This window comes from Lipomyces tetrasporus, assembly GCF_029532465.1.
Source record: "Lipomyces tetrasporus strain NRRL Y-64009 chromosome Unknown POJ06scaffold_10, whole genome shotgun sequence".
NCBI lineage: Eukaryota > Fungi > Ascomycota > Lipomycetes > Lipomycetales > Lipomycetaceae > Lipomyces > Lipomyces tetrasporus.
Window position 1 is genome coordinate 377,666 of NW_026611605.1, and position 17,188 is coordinate 394,853.

The window sequence follows — 17,188 nt, forward strand, 5'->3', positions numbered from 1 at the left end:
TCATGCTGGCCGCGCGATTCGGATGCCTCAGGCTCGGCAGTCTTATTCGGCTCGGCGTGCTCGGCCATGTAGTCATGGCCGGAGAATGCTTCGTGGCCGTAGTCCCATGTATTCTCGCTTTCTTCGGAATAGCCCGACACGCTATTCAAGTTATTTGTCATGCCAGACTGTGAATCCGCGCGAGCTGCGGTTGATCGTGGGACGGATTCGGTGAAAAAGGCGGATCCAGAGTCGAAATCGTCGGGGAAGAGCGGCGTAGTTGATCCGGAGATGAAGCCGAGGTCGGCTGCTAATGACGCAGAGGACGAAGGGGGGATATCCTCGCGCGTGTACGGACTGTGGTCGGAGCCGGCTATATCGCCTATTGTGCTGGCAGGTGTTGACTCGGGGAACAGACTCGATTCGTCCTCGTAGCCGGACGCCATCGTGAGCTGCGATCGGATTGATGGGGGTATTTCGTATTATTTTTTTCTCTATACTTTGGACTGCCACTTCAGCTCAGTCAAAAGGCCACTTTTCGGTGCATGTCGAAGTACACCCTAACCCACTCATACACTAGTCCGTGACATCACCAGACTTCCATGTGCGTTCGAGCTCAGTCGCTAGTGCGTTCAAGGAACGACGCGCTTCATATCAATTTGACTGCCAGGCACCTATCCGTATTGCCAATTTTAACAATGCCTCGGCTGACGCTCTTTCCTGAATTGCTGAGTGACATTGAGGTCAAAGGTCTAATCTTCGACATGGACGGGACTCTATGTCTGCCCCAGGTCAGCTAATTCGTTACTGTCTTGCTTCGTATAATAATAATTAGTCGCAGACGTGGATGTTTTGTACGACTACAATCACGCATGTCAATATAGCTGCTAATAATGTTAAGCTGAAATGCGTCGCGTACTCGGAATAGCAAAGTCCGTAGACATCATCGACCATATCTATTCGCTGGAAGTGGCAGAACAGGAAGTTGCCCACGAAAAGGTCCGTCAGGTCGAGCGAACTGCTATGGTTCAGATGGTATGGCCCGGCAGAGTATCCTGTCTATGTCATAGCTGACATGCACGGCTTTCTTACAGAAACCGCAGCCTGGTACGCTCTCAAATGACAACAGCTCTGATGCATGCTAACCATTTACAGGTCTCGAAGCGTTAATGGAGGTAACTGTACCGACATCGCATTTTGACTCCTCTAAAGCAATTCCAGTTCCTAGAAAACAACGATCTCCTTAAAGCAATCTGCACCAGGAATTTCGATGTGGGTCTTTTGAGTTATTGTTCGAGAACTTGGCTAATACCTGTAGACTCCTGTCAACCACCTTCTAACTACATTCCTCCCAAAGAAGCTTTTTCATCCAGTTCGTGTAATGGATCCACAGTCTACTGCCAACTAACTCACAGACGATAGATCGTGACTCGCGAGTTTAAACCTCCAAAGCCATCCCCGGCTGGCATCCTCCATATCGCCAATCATTGGGTAAGTCAACTCCAATTGGCATCGGCACAATGCTAACGACACAGAAAATCGAACCAAAGCACCTCATTATGGTCGGCGACTCAGTGGACGATATGTTAGCCGGCCATCGCGCCGGCGTCACCACCATTCTTCTTGAATCGGACGTGAATGGTCACTTAAAAAAGGCTGAAGAGACCGATGCCGTTGTCCAGCGACTCGATGATATTATCAACCTATTGAAGGACGGCATAGAGATTACAGAGCGGGTGCCCACCGTCTCAGAAGAAGAAGTTAAGGCTCTCGATGGGTGAATTTGTACATGGACGAGATTTTAGATATTATTAAAGTAATGTGCAATTTACAAGAAGAAAGACTCTAAATGGAACTTTCCGTTCTCGTCCTTCTCCACAACCCCCTTCTCAGTGACGATAGCATCAATCAAAGCCGCCGGCGCGACATCGAACGCAGGATTCCAGACTCCAATTCCAGGAGCAGCAATATGCACCGTCCTAACCTCCTCTTTGGTCACATTTCCCTCAGTGTCGATCACCGGTCCCCGCACAGTGACGAGCTCCTGGGGTTTGCGTTGTTCAATAACAATGTCCTCACCAGATTTTGTCCGCAAATCAATTGACGTTGTCGGCGCCGCGACGACAAATTTCACGCCATGGTGCTTGGCTATGATAGAAAGCTGGTATGTCCCAATTTTGTTCGCGGTGTCGCCGTTCTTCGCAACACGGTCCGCGCCGACAACGATCATCTTGATCTCAGGATGGGTCTTTAGTAGCACGCTGGCCATGGAATCAGTGATTAGTGTGGCCGGGATGTTGTCGTGTACGAGCTCGTAGGCTGTTAGTCTTGAACCCTGATTATACGGTCGCGTCTCCAGAGCGTACGCGTGTGACAGAAGTCCATCCCTGTGGATGGAGCGAATGATCCCGAGAGCAGTTCCGTATCCAGCCGTAGCCAATGATCTCCACAGTATTAGCGTCAGCCGGCCAATAAGAACGTACGCAACATACCCGGTATTGCAAATCGTAAGAATCGAGAACTTGTCCTTTCCAATAGTTTTCTTAGACCACTCAAGTCCGTTCCTGCCGATATTTGTATTATCATTGACATCATCCACTAGCATCTTTTCCGCAGCAGCAATGTAAGTGCCCACAAGTGTCTTCGCATCGCCCTCAGTCTCATTCACCAAGTTTTCCAACTTCTGTGCTGCATCAGATAAATTAACAGCCGTAGGCCGGGACGTAACTAAGTACTTAAGCTTCTCAGAGACGAACACCCGAACCTCATCCGCGATATGAAATTCTTTGTTTGCGAGTTCTACGGCGAGTGCGAGAGAGGCAACAATGGCGATAGCTGGAGCGCCGCGGACAGTCATGGACCTTATAGCATTAAATGCGTCGACCGAGTTCGCGATTGGGATGTAGACTGATTCGTGTGGAAGGCGAAGCTGGTCAAGGATGTAGAGGCCCTGCGGTGTGTATTTGATTGCTTCGAGGACCATGGTGACCATATGATGATAATAACAATAATAGCAATACAGATACTAATATTGGAATGCTTGGATATCTATGTGTGTAAAAACAAACTGGAGAAAAATACAAAGTTGTTGACAGTTGAGTTGTTCACATAAGCCGCGCCGAGTTAGAATTCGGGTCCGAACTCCGCGGTGGTATCAATCACGGCCGCCCAGCCCACAGCAACTCCCCGCAGGACAAATCTATCCTTACGCCTCACACAAACGACGAGTACGCGAGGACGCGTGGATACGTTGTAGTGGTCGATCTTTGCGAATTTAGTGTTTTGGAAGCTAATCGGCCAATACGAACGAAATCTGAGAGATTGCGAGCCACGCGATAAGCGATATGTCCATTCTCGCTGTGTATATCACTGACATAAACGGGTGCGTCTATTCAATTGATGGCGTTTATCAGAATCTAATAAAGCAGTCAAAAATTATTCGAGTATCCCGTGTCAGACAGTCCACCAACTAACAAGACTCTTCAAGTCGCGCTGCGCGATGCGTCTCCAGACGACGTCATTCTACGATTATCTTCAGACGAGCTCCTATTCCACAGAAGACTAGATGCATTGGACTTTTTAATCCCCTGTACTGCGTCTATGCCGGCGCTGGTTCCACTTGAATTTATTTCGCATCTTATTAAAGTGTTGCACGATTACTTTCAGCCGCCGTTATCGCGACAGAAAATAGAGAAGAATTACTCCACCATCATGATGCTTTTGAATGAGATGATCGAAGACGGATATCCATTCGTCACCGAGGAGAATGCTTTAAGAGACCTGGTGCCCTTTGCTGGCGGCTTATCGAAATATCTTCCTACATTACCCAAGGGTGCCGCAAATTCTTTGAAGGGCCTAACTTCGTCCAGCTCGTCATCCAAGTCTTTCTCGCCCGACTCCTCCCTCACGCGATCAAACGTGCCTTGGCGCCGGTCAAATGTCAAGCACAACAACAGCGAACTCTATGTCGACATTCACGAGGCGCTTTCCGTCATCATCCCCGCGCTCTCACCCACACAACAGATGCTCAACAGCATAAACAGCGGCTCGACTCCGGTCCCGTCTGCATCTGCGTTCTATACTCCTGCAGTCCCACAAGTTCTCGCGGAACCTATTGTGGCCATCGCTCACGGCTCCGTCTTCGCGACGACCAAGTTGTCGGGCACGCCCGATATCCAGCTCATAATATCCTTCGGCAACAGGCTATTGGAAGGTCCGGCATTCCACCCATGTGTTCGATTAGCCCGATGGCGCGAGCGACCGGGTACGTTGTCTTTTATTCCTCCAGATGGCAAATGCTGTTTGCTGCAGTACACTGTATCCGGCGTGGAATCCGGGCCAATCGGTGGCGATCTGAAGACGGGGCTCGGACCGATGAAGGACGAGTTTGAGGTTCGCGTATGGAGCCGGGTGCCCAGGAACGTCAAGTTCGTTGAGAATTTACGAGTTGAGGTTGTTTTTGACGGCGAGCGCGTGCAGAACGTTAAGGGCACGCGAGCGTCGTCCGGAGAGTTCGATATCGAGAAGAAGGGTGTTGGCGTTTGGCGATTTCCCGGTAAGACGCCGATGGGATGGAACGCGTCACTCCGAGGGACGATGGTTGTCAGTGAGGACTTGGCGACGGGTCCTGATGGGACAGTGCCGCAGGAATTCCCGAAGTATGTCAAAATATCGTATGATTGCCAGGGTATGCTAGTGAGTGGTGCCAAGGTTGAGAGTTTACGGATTGTCAGCGGGAAGGGAATTGATGATCGCGCAAAACCATACAAGGGAGTTAAATATCTCACGAAAGGAAAGGATATTGTTATTAGAGGTTAATTTCAATTAGTTGCGCAATTGTCATTAGAAATATTATGTATATTAACGAAACGTTCCTTGCCATCCATAAACCCCACATGCCATGCTATTATACAAAACTTTATGTAAGAACTTAACGATTACTCCACGCCGCCCTAGTTTCCCGTGCAATTGCGCTCAAGGTGCTAGTAGTCCCTGACAGTGACAAGGTGCTGGACGCAATGGCCCCTTTCTTATTTCCGTGTAACTTTCCAATTTCGTCCACAGCACCGACGACATCATTGATATTCGTCTCGACCACCATACCGCCTTGAACAATCTCGTTTAGCACGACATGCAACACGTCCCATCCAAACACAAGGTCGAGTTCGCATACATTATCGAAGCACCTGTCGAGAGACTCGACGAACACTTGGATTAAATCCAAAATGCCTAACTCGGACTCCTGTTCGTCGACTACAAAGACAAAGTAGAGTGTCGCGTAGTGCCGATAGATTACTCGGATATCGTCTAGCTCTGAGGAGAGTAGAGGAGGTGGTGTTAGGAAGTTACATTGGGTCGAGGGTCTGGTTGAAAGGAGTTGGAAGAGCTGTGAGAGAAGCAATTGCTGCGTTTGCAGGTCCTGTGAACTGTTAATCTCCTTGAGAGTGCCGGGATGGGAGAAGACTTACCACCGGCGTATAGAATTTTGTCAGACGAGGTATCCCGAAGTTGTTAACTTAAAGCGTTAGCTTCTCCCCATCGTTCCGTAATCCAAGCTATTGCAACAGAAGACACTGAACAGAACTTACATATTAGTACTGCGTTAATCATCCTGATCCAGACTATTGCGCAGCTCGGTTATTAGAACGTGTAGGGACGGGCAATGTTAGAGAATATGGCCACATCGAGTGGTTGGCGTCGATACCCGCACTGTCTTTGAGGTCGAAGCTGTGAAACCGCCGATTCGGTTTTAGTCTCCGTATCTCCAAAACCACCACTTTCGTAAACCGGTTCTGAACCTTGGCTCGCCCGTATATATAGGCCGATCCCCAAATTAGACGTCGCTTGCATAATAGTGTGCGTCCATAATACCGGAGCATGCCCGGCACCTAAACTCTAAGACTTGGCCACTCGATTTACGGACAAAGCGGCGACTAGCATTTGCCATATCAGTACCAAGTCAACAGCGCTCGATTCGACTGATCCATACGATATAGATTGGACGACATATACGCTAATTTGTGACACGATGTCTGATCTTGAGGAGGATTTGCTCGCTCTTGCTGAAGGCGTGGAGGAGGACACGTCGACGAGGACATCCCGCAAACGAAACGGAACAATGCGGAAACCAACGTTGTCTAAGCGGCGACGGAAAATTAGGTAGGCTATTGTAACTTTTAGGTAGAAGTTGTAATGAGAGCGATAGGGAAATATGTTGATTTTTCCTGTTGCAGAGATGAGAGCGACGACGATGATATCCATTCGGCCGAAGAGGACGACGACGATCGCGATGAGTTTGACGATGAGATTGACGACCAAGTGTCCAAAAGCCGGTCGTCGAGAGGACGGGGGAAGCGTAACGGTGATGATGAGGAATATGCGAATGGGAACGCTGACGATGACGATGACCTTGACGAGACATTCATCAATCCGTACCCATTGCAGGGGAAATATAAAAATAAGGAAGATATGAATTGGTAAGATATCATTTCTGCAGATCGCCAGATACTGAATAGTGGCGCTGACGGTATAGGTTGGAATCTCTTGGTGAATTCGAACGGGAGCAGATCCTTTTCGAAAGATCGCAAGAGGTATGCACTTTTTCCCCTGTTGTCGTTGCAGATCACAGTACAGATATTGACGATGGTATTAGATGCAAAGATTTAATGAGCGAAAATATCTCGCTCAGCGTCTTAAGGAAAGTAAGCGAGCGGGCAAAGAGAAGACGACGGCGGTTACTAGAAGTATGATCATTTTGAATAATTCGCCTCGTTCCGGACTAACCATGGGATAGGTTCCACGCGTGATACACCAAAAGCGGCCTTAAGCAAGCGGTCTCAGCTGTCGGAACTCAAGAAGAAGCGTGAAGAGAAGAATTTCCGCGCACGACAAAGAGTAAGCGAGATGACGAAACGAGTTGCGATTTGCAATACTAATGGTCGTTATGTAGAGCGAGGATCATGACTATGGCGGTACCAAGCTACGCTATGACGAAGACGAAGAAGCCGAAGATGAAGTTGAAGCTGAAGACGAGGTTGCCTGGGCGGAGACAGTCGCTCCCAAAGTATGCTACTCTTCCCGGAAATTCGCCAAATGGATACTAAACCGAGCTGCAGGACCTAACCGTGGATGACGTCAACAAAATTAGAATCGGTCGGACATTGTTGGCCAAATACTGCCACTATCCAGAGTTTGACAGATGTGCAGTTGGTAGGATGCCTTGGGATGATCCTATTCTCATAATTACTATTACTAACTGGACATAGACTGTTTTGTGCGTATAAATATCGGCTACAATGAATACAAACAGAAGGAAATATATCGTGTGTGTCAAATTAAAGGTAAATACTACGCACGTAGTATAATCTCACTCATGGCTAATAATCACAGCTGTCATTGAAAGCAAGACATACACGTTCATGAACCGGACGGTGAGCTCAAGCCTACTCGTAACTCACGGGTCCAGCGAAAAAATATTTGAGATGGGAGTTTGTAGCGACAAACCTTTCACCGAGGAGGAATTCGATACTTGGAAAAACGCAGCCTCAAGCGACAAATTGTCACTTCCATCCAAAAGACTAGTCGACTCGAAGTTCCAGCAACTACAGAAAATGCGCGAGCGGACGCTTACACCGGATGAGATAAACGCGATGATTGATCTTCGTCAATTGTTGTCGTCGAATCTACCGACAAATGCGGTTATTCGAAAGACGATGCTCAATCAGAAGCGATTAATTGCTATGAACAATGGTGATATGGAAGAGGTCGCAGAGATTGATAGTCAGATTAAAGCTATCGACCAACGTCAGACGGTGAAATTATCAACAACTGTTCTGGAGTCGCCGTTGCAAATGCTGGCTAAAGTCAACGAACGAAATCGTCGTGCGAATCAAGACGAAATTCGAAAAGCTGAAATCAAAGCAACCGAAGTGCGACGGAAGGCGATGTTGGCGAACAAGTCACAAGTTACGTCTGATCCGTTTAGCAGGTTGAAGACGAATCCTCGAATGTATTACGATTCCGCAGAAGAAGCTAGTGGTGTAGTCGCCAATCCCCATAATGGCGATGAGATTGAAGCGGAGATCGAGGCTGAAGAAGAGAAGAAGAAGCTGACAGAGAAGTTAGCCAAGCAACCACTAAGCGCCGTTGACGATGTCATCGCTAACACAGAGTTTGAAATTGACATTGATTTGGGCTTATAGATGCTTCGAAGTTGTATGTAACGCTAGTTTTATGGACATGTCAACGCCTTTGGCTCTGCATGGATGACGGATGGAGCTATTAGTATGGATGTGCACTGTAAATCCTGGTTTTTACTTCTGTATATCGTTTAAACGCGTTTAAAGGGTTCACAGTCATTGTCATTACGCTTTCACATAGCTATGCGTGCTGAGCAGCAAGTTTCTCAGGGTAAGGGGATGACCTTTTGACCAAAGAGTGACTGGTACTGCATGCATCTTTGCCAATTCATCAAATCGACCACGAACGAACAGTACCGGGCCAGGGCCTCAGAATTGCATCTTTCATCCACAGTATATCACAATTACGATAACCTTCAGGACTTATGGCTATGGCTGCGAATAATCTTGCAATATTCCAGTCAAAGTGGGTGGATACGAGGCGCCAAAGTACGCGCTTGATGATGAGGCAAAGTCTGCAGGACACGTACTCTCCGACAACTGTTCCCGGTACATCACTTTCCAATATTAATAGAGAATGCGACGTCTTAAGTAACTCTCGTCAGTCGATAGAGATTGAACAAAGGTCGGGCGGCAGTAGCAGTAGTAGTAGAAAGCTTGACTCCAACAGAGGTGCTGCGACGACGAGAAATGGCAAGCCTGTTCGCAAGTTGATGGAAGAAGATTCGACTATATATGTACTATCCGAATCGGTGTCTCTCCGACAGGCGAAGATATCGAGGAGGTTCGACGTTTATGAGCCAATCAAGAGGGTCTCTACATCGAATGTCAAGCGTGGGCATAATTCTATTCTGCAACACAAGGGTGAGCAAATGGCGTTGAGTGACACCATTTGCGTGCAGAATCTGCCACAAGATGACCGAATGTGTCCAGTGCGTGGCGAGCTTGAACAACCGGTGGGACGTTGCTCGGAACTAAGTCAAGCCGAGAGCTTGAAGTCATCCCGTCAAGGGCAATCCGTGACATGTCCAGCGGCATGCGACACAGCGGTTCAATCTCCTGTCCTTGCTCTGGGAACTACAGCCTTGACGAAGAAGGCACATACACGAAGAATATACAAGCAGTTAGAAGCTATTCCATTCATATACGGCGCCGGAGAATCCTTGTCAAAGTCAGCGAATATCGCCGCTCAGATTGCAAGTCCGCTCGCGCACTGCAGCCCTACGATAGTATCCGATGTCATCAGCGATGGTTTAACCGAAAATTCGCAGTGTATCCTAAGTCAGTCAGAGATTCCTAAAATTCGGCCACAGCACAATGTCTTAGTCAAGCACATGCGTTTTTCTTCTTCTGAGAAAGGGGAAGCGCGTAAGGTCAGGATTTTGGAGCCAGTGGTGAAAATGCATGATTTCGACGCTAGAAGCACCTATCGTGCTCTCGAGCCAATCGGAGCTTTTGACAAAATTCCAAATGTTGCAACTCTGCCAACAACTTCAGCTATGGAGATGAGTCCTAGTCAAGTACCTACATTGACTCCTATCGCCACATCAACTGCAATGTCTATCACTCGGGCGACCGGCGCGCCCATTGCGGGGTTGTCCGAAAAGGAGAGCCCTACAATGCCAGTTCCCATGTGGTGTGACGTATGTGCTTCTCTCTTTGCACATCATATCGCCAACTGACCTATATTTAGACACGTCAAGAGCTTTGTGAATCATTCCCTCTTTTCCGAAGGTTCCATTCTGGATGTTATATATATAACGGTGTCGCCTTTGGTTATTTAATAGACGGGTTCGGAACTCCGAGAGATTACATTGGCGACAATGTAGTAATCTTGCATTGGTAAGTCAGCCGAACGTAATGGTCGCAGCGCTGAAAAAAAAGCTTAGGTTGTATGGTAGTGGTCGGAATCTGGTCACCAGCAATTCAGGAGGAAGCCAAATTCAAAGTTCAGATGAATCTACCGCCGAAGCCATCAAAGCACTGCTCTCGAATCAAAAGCGCGCCACACCTCTTGTCCTGATTTTGGGAAGCAACTGTCCGGTTTCGCCAGTAAATGTGCCTCATAGATATTGTGTCATGGATTGGTTTCTTGTGACACATGCGTGGGTGGATTTGGACCAATCTACTGGACTTAAACTTTGGAAGTTTCGTTTTGAGAGGATTGATAGGACCGCTAAACCATGGTGGCATAATCCGCAGAGTGAAATAATTCTGGACCGTCCAATGTCGAAGATCGGAGCGCGAGGATGTTCAGACTGCGCGAAGGAATTTCCGCAAGTCTACAAGCAGGGTTATATGTGTCTGAACGGGGAGTGTCCTCAATTTTGGAAAGTCAAAGGGCAGAGTCCCCCTGATGACCTGCAGTATAACGAAGAGTTCCTTGCCATGCGGAGAGGCGAATATCAAGGACCGATACCATTCGATCTGCGTGCATTACCGCATGTCCGAGACGCTTTGTCCGTTAGTGGTTGGCACTGTCATAACTGTGGAAAGCTGAATTGTCGGCAGGCATGGGAGGGATGGATATGCAACTCTCCAGGCTGTCACGAGAAATTGCTTATCCTGGATCGTATCGACAGCTATCTCTCTAAACACGACCGAGGTGGGTTGTATCCGACGTACACCGGTGCACCAATTTCCACCGACGTCGTTCTAGACGAAAGCATTGTGTCCGCATACAGCCATACTATGGATTTTAGTATCCAGGGTTGCTACCGCGTTATGAAATATGAGGTTAATGACCTAGGTGGTGGCGCAATTTACCACGTGATCCCGAATAAGACTTTGTGCAATTTGCCAGAGGGGCCTGATGCTATATTCAAAGAGTACAAGGCTGCCATGTCGATCTTCCACCGATATCCATGGAAAACTACGAAGTGTACACCATTCCTGCTCTTAGTTTATATTTTTGAATCAACGCTCTATATAATCTGAATAGTAGCCAGCTAACGAATTTTTAAATAGTCGGTTCGCGCACTCTAGCGCCGTATTTCGCACATTACGCCAGCGCACATTGCAAGGTTACCGAAACGATACCCGAATACACACCATTTCACCTCTGTCCAAAAGCAATTCCGATGGTTCTTAATTATGTCCATGCCATACTTCGCGTGGAACGCATTCCGTTTTGTGATCAATTTAACGAAGTTCTTAGCACTGCATACTTCGGGTCCCAAAAAATCGGCCATCATAGCGATTCCGTGCCTGATTTCGGCCAGACTATCGCCAGTGTCTCACTAGGGTCGCGAGCGATTATGAAATTTCGAAAGAAGGTTGAGAATGTACTCAACAACGAAATGCCGAACGAGGCTATATTAAACGAGAGGATCGAGGCGGATGATGTTGATATGTTGTTAGTGTCCGATATTACTACTGATGACGGCAATATTCCACTCGCTCTGAATCCATCAGGCGTCAGTGGGAGTAGATGCAAGACAATTTTGCAGCTGGAGCTGGACCATGGAGACGTCGTTATCATGCAGGGGGCGTGCATTCAAAGTCGACTGGTGCATACGGTAATCTCTACTGGTGAGTTTAGGATCGAAGCGACTGCCAGATACGTCAACGAATCCTGACGTTCCTTTACCTGCGGCGCATTGCTCTCGGGGTTTGGAAGTGGGTGCAAGAGGGTCAGTGTTACGATACTCTGACAACAAAGTTGAAACCATTTGGTAATGCTATGCATGAAAGTGAAGATATTATATCTCGTGCTCATAACTAATGGTAAGCCTCGCAGTGGAGATGCCTGAATTAGCAGACCCGAGATTTGCCCTTGTCTGGCTATTCACACTCTATTTGATTAGAGATAATTTGCGATATAAGAATAAACTACGCTTTTCCTGATTATATTTACAACGATGAAACAGCCGTCCTGCCCTGTAGAGGATGAAGGTATTGGTGTTGGCTTAGAAATCAGAAATTCGAACTAAGTGAAGCTGTGATTGTCGAGTTGTATGACCAAAAAGGGTTAGCGTCTCGACAGCGTTGTCAAGACCATCCCGCATTTCCATCGTGGGATGTCTTCCCCGCACCTAGCTTCCGACTCCGCAACCAACAGGTCTCGGGACCAATGTTGAGGGGCACCCCGGAAGGGGGTCGCCCGAGAATCGTCGGGTAGCAGGCTGCGTGAGCGATGCAGCGGGGCTATGACTTAGATAGAAAAGTAGACAACAATACATTTTCAAGATGAACTATCTTTCCGACGAAGAGCTTTTAGACTACTCCGAATGGGAGGACGTCGCCGCCCCTGTTTGTAGCACCCATATTAGCAGGTGGTAGCCGAGTTTCGGGAATATTCGCTTCCTTGGACGACTTTGGGACCGAGTGGACTGGTATGACACTGCCTTTTACGAATGAGATTTGCCGAGCCTGAGACTTATCGAAATACTACGTCGCGACAGCAATGGCTGAGGAATGGAGACAACTAAAGTGATCAGAACGCTCTGGTACAAGCAATGAAATTTACTACTAAAAAGTATGGATCGTCACCCGCTGAGACTCTCCGTTCCTTGCAGACTTAATAAATTAATGATTTGACGCATGCCATGATAAGCGCATGCAAGGGATCTCTTAACCTAATCCGTGAATACTGAAGATTGAACCGAATACTATGACGTAAGTTTATCCGCGGAACGAAGGGTCAGTGTAATGACCATCAGTAGCGCAGCAGCAGAAACCGGAGTAATGGAGACCCGCTCGCATATACTACAGCAGGACTGCCCGATTATATACTCCTACAATTTTTGACAAGGCAGCTGCTTTCGACGCAGATGTAACGCGACAATGATTTGTGCGGTGATGGTAATAACTCAAGCCATAGCGGACCAGATTCACTAAGTACTGAAGTTCAGGCAACCTAGGCGCAGATTGATCGAAATGCGATGGTTGCTGCCAGGATCAAACTCAGTCCGTCGAAAGAAACAGAGCTACAGTAATCGAGCAATTGGGCCGTGCCCGTTATTAGCCGAGCATGGCGCCAAGAAATTCAGGGGTTTCGAATGCAGGACAAAGCCGAAGCGAGAGTGTGGCGCAAGGTTAATCACGTTAAGCTCGGCTGATGCCAGAAACAGCAAAAATATCCCGTCCGCCATAGACACCTGACGTCACATAGCTCGCTGTTAGGAAATGTTAGTTACCGTGCATAACGTCAGCGAACGGCGCCTTCGCCAGATCCGGAGCGGCGCGAATACCAATCGGTACAGGTATCTTCACATCTCAGTTCATGGTCAGTGGCGTCGTGTGGCGGTTTCTCCACTGGCGCTTGTCAACTTCATGCCTCCCCATGAGACAACTCCGGATTCTGCAGAATGACCTCCGCAACTAACTCGGCGGTGAGATTCATACAGAAAACGTGCAAAAGTGCAAGTTCGATTGGAGTGGGACGGCCACATATGTTCACCGGCACGAATGACACTAAATGACACTAACCATGTCAGATTCGAGATGTGGCGGACTGAGATCGGACGTTGTTCTTGTCTCTTGCCAGTCCATCAAATCTCGGTGGTGTCAAAAACGTTGGGTCTGGTGCCGTCTAATACAAAAGGGCAGACGTCATCCTATATCCTTGGTTATGCCCGTAACAAGGAGCCACCAAAGCATCGACCACGCGTCTGTACATCACCGCTCCGGACTCCTTAAAGCGGTCCTTGTATCCCGTTCGGTCTCGTTAATCTCCTCTGCTCGCTGAATCTTTCTTACTCGTCGGATATGGATATGCTTGTGCTTTATATTCCTTGCAATCCCGCCCGGCATCGAGATATCCACATTGACAAACAACATGACAGACAACGACTACAACAACAAGGTATATTCTGTTTGTCCATAGCATCCGCTAATCAGGCTAACAACGGCAGGTTGCGACGGCCTTGGGCACGATTGGAACTATTCTTTGGTGCGTCCAGCTGCTCCCACAAATCTACACTAATTACCGGCGAAAGTCGACCGAAGGCCTGCCGCAGCTCATGCTCCTTCTCTGGGCTTTCGCCGGCGTTCTATTTGGCATGTACTTCCTCATCCAGCGACCTAATGTTCCGCTCATGATCCAGCCCGAGGTCTTCACGTTTCTCTCGCTCGTGACATGGGCGCAGTGTCTCTACTACGGCTCCAGGTTTTCGTTCATAAAAACTCTAGTCATTGTCTCGCTCACTGGCGCGTTCAGCGCCGGTCTTCAAGTTGCAGTTATAATCTCGCTTCAGAATTCCGCCTTATGCGACAGCAACAAGACCTCAATATGCTGGCCGCTCCTGCTTATCGGCATCATCGCTGCACTACTCATCGTCATTGGTCTCGTGCCGCCGTATTTTGAGCTCTGGCGACGACAAGGGCAAGTGGTTGGTATCAACTTTTTTTTCTTGGCGATAGATAGTACTGGCGCGATCTTATCCTTTGCCAGTTTATTGTTTCCTCAGACCGATGAGGACGGCAATCCGGAGCAAAATGATTATTTGGGCATGGTGCTCTACCTTCTGGTGCCATTTATGGAGGCTGGGATTGTTGCGTCGCATTTTGTGTGGTGGTTGAGGATCGGCCGATATCTTGAGAGGACTGACACTGATGTCGAGAAGTCTCGAAGTCTGAGTGAAGGGGCGGTTAAGCAGGTTGAGCGACAATGAAACTGCCGCAGAACATGTCTTTCGGCGCCGGAAGATTGTACATAGTTTTAATTTTGGGTTCGGTTTGGCATTGCATTTATAATTGGCTTTGTTCACATTGGTCAATCGGTTCTAAATTGGTTGCACGTATCTTAATAGAAGACATCACCTCACTTCATTTCCAAACCAAAATTTTAGAGCAATTATCCTACTCATACACCAATGTATCGTACCAGCCATTTCCGTCCCACCGCCTATTACACTATTAAAACACCGAAAAGTAGCAAACCGTATGTTACAAGACATATCCCAATCCATAAACCGCAGTATAACAACAACCTATCCTCTCTGCAATGAGCAACAATAGACACGATGTAAAAGTCAATTTCTGTCGCCGTGTCGTCCAAATTGCCGCTCCCATATCAGGAGTTTGCGTGTGAGACCGTCCATCATCTCGAGACTAATCTTTTGCGTTCCAAAAAGCGTGTCGACTTCGTCTACATCTGTGGTTACAGCAGTGTTGCTTGTCACGCCAGTCGACGTCAAAAATGACGATGACGAGGAAGACCCGGGTCTGCGGCGTTGCGCGTACAGCTTCTTGCGTTCGTCTTGCTCGATCGCCATGTCGACCTGCGTGCGGCCAATAAACTCGAGAATTGCCGCGACCCGTTTTCGCATCTCCGCGATACTCGACTTGCTTTGCGGAATCCGCGGCTTTGACGGCTTCTCGACCGCAGCGCCAACCGAGCCGGCATGACCAGTCGCCGTCGATGTGTCGGTGTCGTCATCCCTGTCTAGATTCACCTGCTGCTTGCGTGAACGTCGACTGCGCGATTGAGCTTGGCTAGACAATGTCGGCGCCGGAGATGGCTTGTCTTTAGCAGACAGTTTTGCACTGTCCTCGTCGTCATTCTCTTTCCGGCTCGAGCTGACGGGTTTCTCGTCCGGTGTATCCACCCCAGTGCCAACACCGGATGGTAGGTCGTCCGGCGATGCAAGGGTCTTTAAATTTCCTTCAGAATCTGCGTCCTCGTCTTCATCCTCGTTCTCGTTCTCGTCTGGTGACCCTTTCGTTCGCGAGTTCTTTTTCGACGAGGTAGTCGTCCGGTTGCTACGTGACCGTCTCGAAGACGGGTTTTCATCCGCGGTCTCTGTCGGCGACTGAGTCGCCTGCGATCTCTTGACTCGGTCGCGCTTACTTGTTGATGATTTCTTGGGTCCGATCCGTTGCGAACGTCGCGCCGCAACATCGTCAGAAATATCTTCCTCGTTATCTTCGCCGTCGTCGTTGATTTCTTCGGCGTCTTCATCATCGATTCCATTCTCGGCATTCGCATCTTTCACTTTCTTGTCGTTTGTTTTCATGTCCTCGCTGCTCCTACTGTCATCATCATCATCGTGGGTGTGCTTGGATCCATTTATCCGCCGCCGCCGGTGCTGGCGCATCTCCTCGTCATCATCATTGTCATCTTCACGTTTAACGTCGTCATCCTGCTCATCATCCTCGAAGGCGGCCTGCGCAACACGTTTCTTCCCTCGCATTGACCGGCCGGATTTAGTCCCCTCAGTGTCACTCCCGCCCACACCACCGGATGTCTCGTGCGCGGACGCTTCTAAAACACGTCGCAATACCTCTTCATAGGCCGAGTCTCGCGAATTTAATGTCGAGCGTCGTTTATGTGCGGATTCATTAGCGGTGCTGCTAGAGCTACCATTGGTTCTTCGGGAGGACGATTGGTCGGACCGAGAGGAGTGTCGGGATGAGCGTTCCTTTGGGCGTGGCTGTTTTGCTTCGAGAAGAGGGATATATTTTGATGTTTTGCTGCATACTGTTAGCATTACCTAGAAAGTTAGAGTGACATTGGATAATGCGAAGGTAGGGGTCCGACGCCTGACCCCACCAGATTCTCGGCAGATCGAAGTCGATAAGGTTCGGTTCAGTCGTCGAACCACCATACGGGACATCCACCGCACCGTCAATGCACCGTCAATAAGCATTGCCACCCGCTGTCACTCTGCCACTTGCACAGGACGTAATGAGGATACATACCCGGTCGGCCGCACAACGATAAGATGCAGCTCCGGACGGCACTTTTCGCAGGCGTAGTCGTCACTGAGGTTGTCGTCGGGGCCTATGCCGACGCAGTAAGCATGTTGCCAGACTTGGCACTTGTCGCACTGGATAAACAGGCCGGAGTCGATTTCGGGATCGTCGGTCTGCAGCTCATCGTGGCCGCAGATGCAGCGGGTAATTTCAGCGGTCGCGTCCTGCATGGCGCGGTTGTGGTACGGAAGTAGAGTAGATCAGATGTCTGTGAAGAGTAAACGAAGCAGAGTGTAGGAGAATGGCCCAACAGTCGAGAGAGAAAAGACGAAGACGGAGAACCAGAGAAGAGTGGGCCGGCGGCAGACCGGGGCTGGGACCTCTTTGGCGCGAGGACGACTGATTTCTCACGGCGACCGCTGCAAGTACAGGGC

General features: G+C 48.8%; 8 protein-coding genes across 8 annotated transcripts; 5 read left to right on the forward strand and 3 right to left on the reverse strand.

Annotated features, from left to right (window-relative positions):
• Positions 1–677: 677 nt before the first annotated feature.
• On the forward strand, positions 678–1,760 carry POJ06DRAFT_270595 (HAD-like domain-containing protein; the record flags this gene model as incomplete). Its single annotated transcript, XM_056189446.1, has 9 exons — positions 678–770; positions 821–833; positions 881–1,014; positions 1,074–1,086; positions 1,135–1,154; positions 1,201–1,251; positions 1,298–1,351; positions 1,402–1,470; positions 1,515–1,760. The coding sequence occupies 9 exons, from the start codon at positions 678–680 to the stop codon at positions 1,758–1,760; spliced, it is 693 nt and encodes a 230-aa protein (XP_056041229.1).
• A 37-nt stretch (positions 1,761–1,797) lies between these two features.
• Positions 1,798–3,114, reverse strand: POJ06DRAFT_260068 (uncharacterized protein). The gene is made up of 2 exons (XM_056188440.1): positions 2,472–3,114; positions 1,798–2,423 (listed from the first exon to the last, which is right to left on the reverse strand). The coding sequence occupies exons 1-2, from the start codon at positions 2,969–2,971 to the stop codon at positions 1,808–1,810; spliced, it is 1,116 nt and encodes a 371-aa protein (XP_056041230.1). The 5' UTR covers positions 2,972–3,114; the 3' UTR covers positions 1,798–1,807.
• Positions 3,115–3,131: 17 nt separating this feature from the next.
• Positions 3,132–4,816, forward strand: POJ06DRAFT_260072 (Mu homology domain-containing protein). Its single transcript, XM_056188441.1, has one exon. The coding sequence runs from the start codon at positions 3,580–3,582 to the stop codon at positions 4,795–4,797; it is 1,218 nt and encodes a 405-aa protein (XP_056041231.1). The 5' UTR covers positions 3,132–3,579; the 3' UTR covers positions 4,798–4,816.
• POJ06DRAFT_260074 (clathrin adaptor complex small chain-domain-containing protein) lies at positions 4,817–5,687 on the reverse strand. The gene is made up of 3 exons (XM_056188442.1): positions 5,568–5,687; positions 5,448–5,494; positions 4,817–5,398 (listed from the first exon to the last, which is right to left on the reverse strand). Exons 1-3 carry the CDS (start codon positions 5,587–5,589, stop codon positions 4,910–4,912), a joined length of 558 nt encoding a protein of 185 aa, XP_056041232.1. The 5' UTR covers positions 5,590–5,687; the 3' UTR covers positions 4,817–4,909.
• A 231-nt stretch (positions 5,688–5,918) lies between these two features.
• Positions 5,919–8,361, forward strand: POJ06DRAFT_22010 (uncharacterized protein). The gene is made up of 9 exons (XM_056185603.1): positions 5,919–6,138; positions 6,213–6,455; positions 6,512–6,569; positions 6,632–6,722; positions 6,773–6,873; positions 6,929–7,042; positions 7,095–7,188; positions 7,245–7,319; positions 7,369–8,361. The coding sequence occupies exons 1-9, from the start codon at positions 6,008–6,010 to the stop codon at positions 8,178–8,180; spliced, it is 1,719 nt and encodes a 572-aa protein (XP_056041233.1). The 5' UTR covers positions 5,919–6,007; the 3' UTR covers positions 8,181–8,361.
• Positions 8,362–8,548: 187 nt separating this feature from the next.
• On the forward strand, positions 8,549–11,695 carry POJ06DRAFT_201723 (uncharacterized protein; the record flags this gene model as incomplete). Its single annotated transcript, XM_056185248.1, has 4 exons — positions 8,549–9,760; positions 9,811–9,959; positions 10,019–10,998; positions 11,085–11,695. 4 exons carry the CDS (start codon positions 8,549–8,551, stop codon positions 11,693–11,695), a joined length of 2,952 nt encoding a protein of 983 aa, XP_056041234.1.
• A 2,008-nt stretch (positions 11,696–13,703) lies between these two features.
• On the forward strand, positions 13,704–14,911 carry POJ06DRAFT_22160 (PQ loop repeat-domain-containing protein). The gene is made up of 2 exons (XM_056185628.1): positions 13,704–13,923; positions 13,973–14,911. The coding sequence occupies exons 1-2, from the start codon at positions 13,897–13,899 to the stop codon at positions 14,729–14,731; spliced, it is 786 nt and encodes a 261-aa protein (XP_056041235.1). The 5' UTR covers positions 13,704–13,896; the 3' UTR covers positions 14,732–14,911.
• On the reverse strand, positions 14,877–17,169 carry POJ06DRAFT_260092 (uncharacterized protein). The gene is made up of 2 exons (XM_056188443.1): positions 16,761–17,169; positions 14,877–16,532 (listed from the first exon to the last, which is right to left on the reverse strand). The coding sequence occupies exons 1-2, from the start codon at positions 16,982–16,984 to the stop codon at positions 15,092–15,094; spliced, it is 1,665 nt and encodes a 554-aa protein (XP_056041236.1). The 5' UTR covers positions 16,985–17,169; the 3' UTR covers positions 14,877–15,091.
• Positions 17,170–17,188: the final 19 nt, after the last annotated feature.

Coding starts and splice junctions, on each gene's coding strand:
- POJ06DRAFT_260068 (XM_056188440.1), bottom strand. CDS start 2,971: ATGGTCACCATGGTCCTCGAAGCAATCAAATACACACCGCAGGGCCTC. Junction 2,424..2,471: donor CTTACGATTTGCAATACCGG/GTATGTTGCGTA, acceptor AATACTGTGGAG/ATCATTGGCTACGGCTGGAT.
- POJ06DRAFT_260072 (XM_056188441.1), top strand. CDS start 3,580: ATGCCGGCGCTGGTTCCACTTGAATTTATTTCGCATCTTATTAAAGTG.
- POJ06DRAFT_260074 (XM_056188442.1), bottom strand. CDS start 5,589: ATGATTAACGCAGTACTAATAT. Junction 5,495..5,567: donor GATTAACGCAGTACTAATAT/GTAAGTTCTGTT, acceptor TAACGCTTTAAG/TTAACAACTTCGGGATACCT. Junction 5,399..5,447: donor CAAAATTCTATACGCCGGTG/GTAAGTCTTCTC, acceptor AACAGTTCACAG/GACCTGCAAACGCAGCAATT.
- POJ06DRAFT_22010 (XM_056185603.1), top strand. CDS start 6,008: ATGTCTGATCTTGAGGAGGATTTGCTCGCTCTTGCTGAAGGCGTGGAG. Junction 6,139..6,212: donor AAGCGGCGACGGAAAATTAG/GTAGGCTATTGT, acceptor TTCCTGTTGCAG/AGATGAGAGCGACGACGATG. Junction 6,723..6,772: donor GACGACGGCGGTTACTAGAA/GTATGATCATTT, acceptor ACCATGGGATAG/GTTCCACGCGTGATACACCA.
- POJ06DRAFT_22160 (XM_056185628.1), top strand. CDS start 13,897: ATGACAGACAACGACTACAACAACAAG. Junction 13,924..13,972: donor ACAACGACTACAACAACAAG/GTATATTCTGTT, acceptor TAACAACGGCAG/GTTGCGACGGCCTTGGGCAC.
- POJ06DRAFT_260092 (XM_056188443.1), bottom strand. CDS start 16,984: ATGCAGGACGCGACCGCTGAAATTACCCGCTGCATCTGCGGCCACGAT. Junction 16,533..16,760: donor ATCGTTGTGCGGCCGACCGG/GTATGTATCCTC, acceptor AACAGTATGCAG/CAAAACATCAAAATATATCC.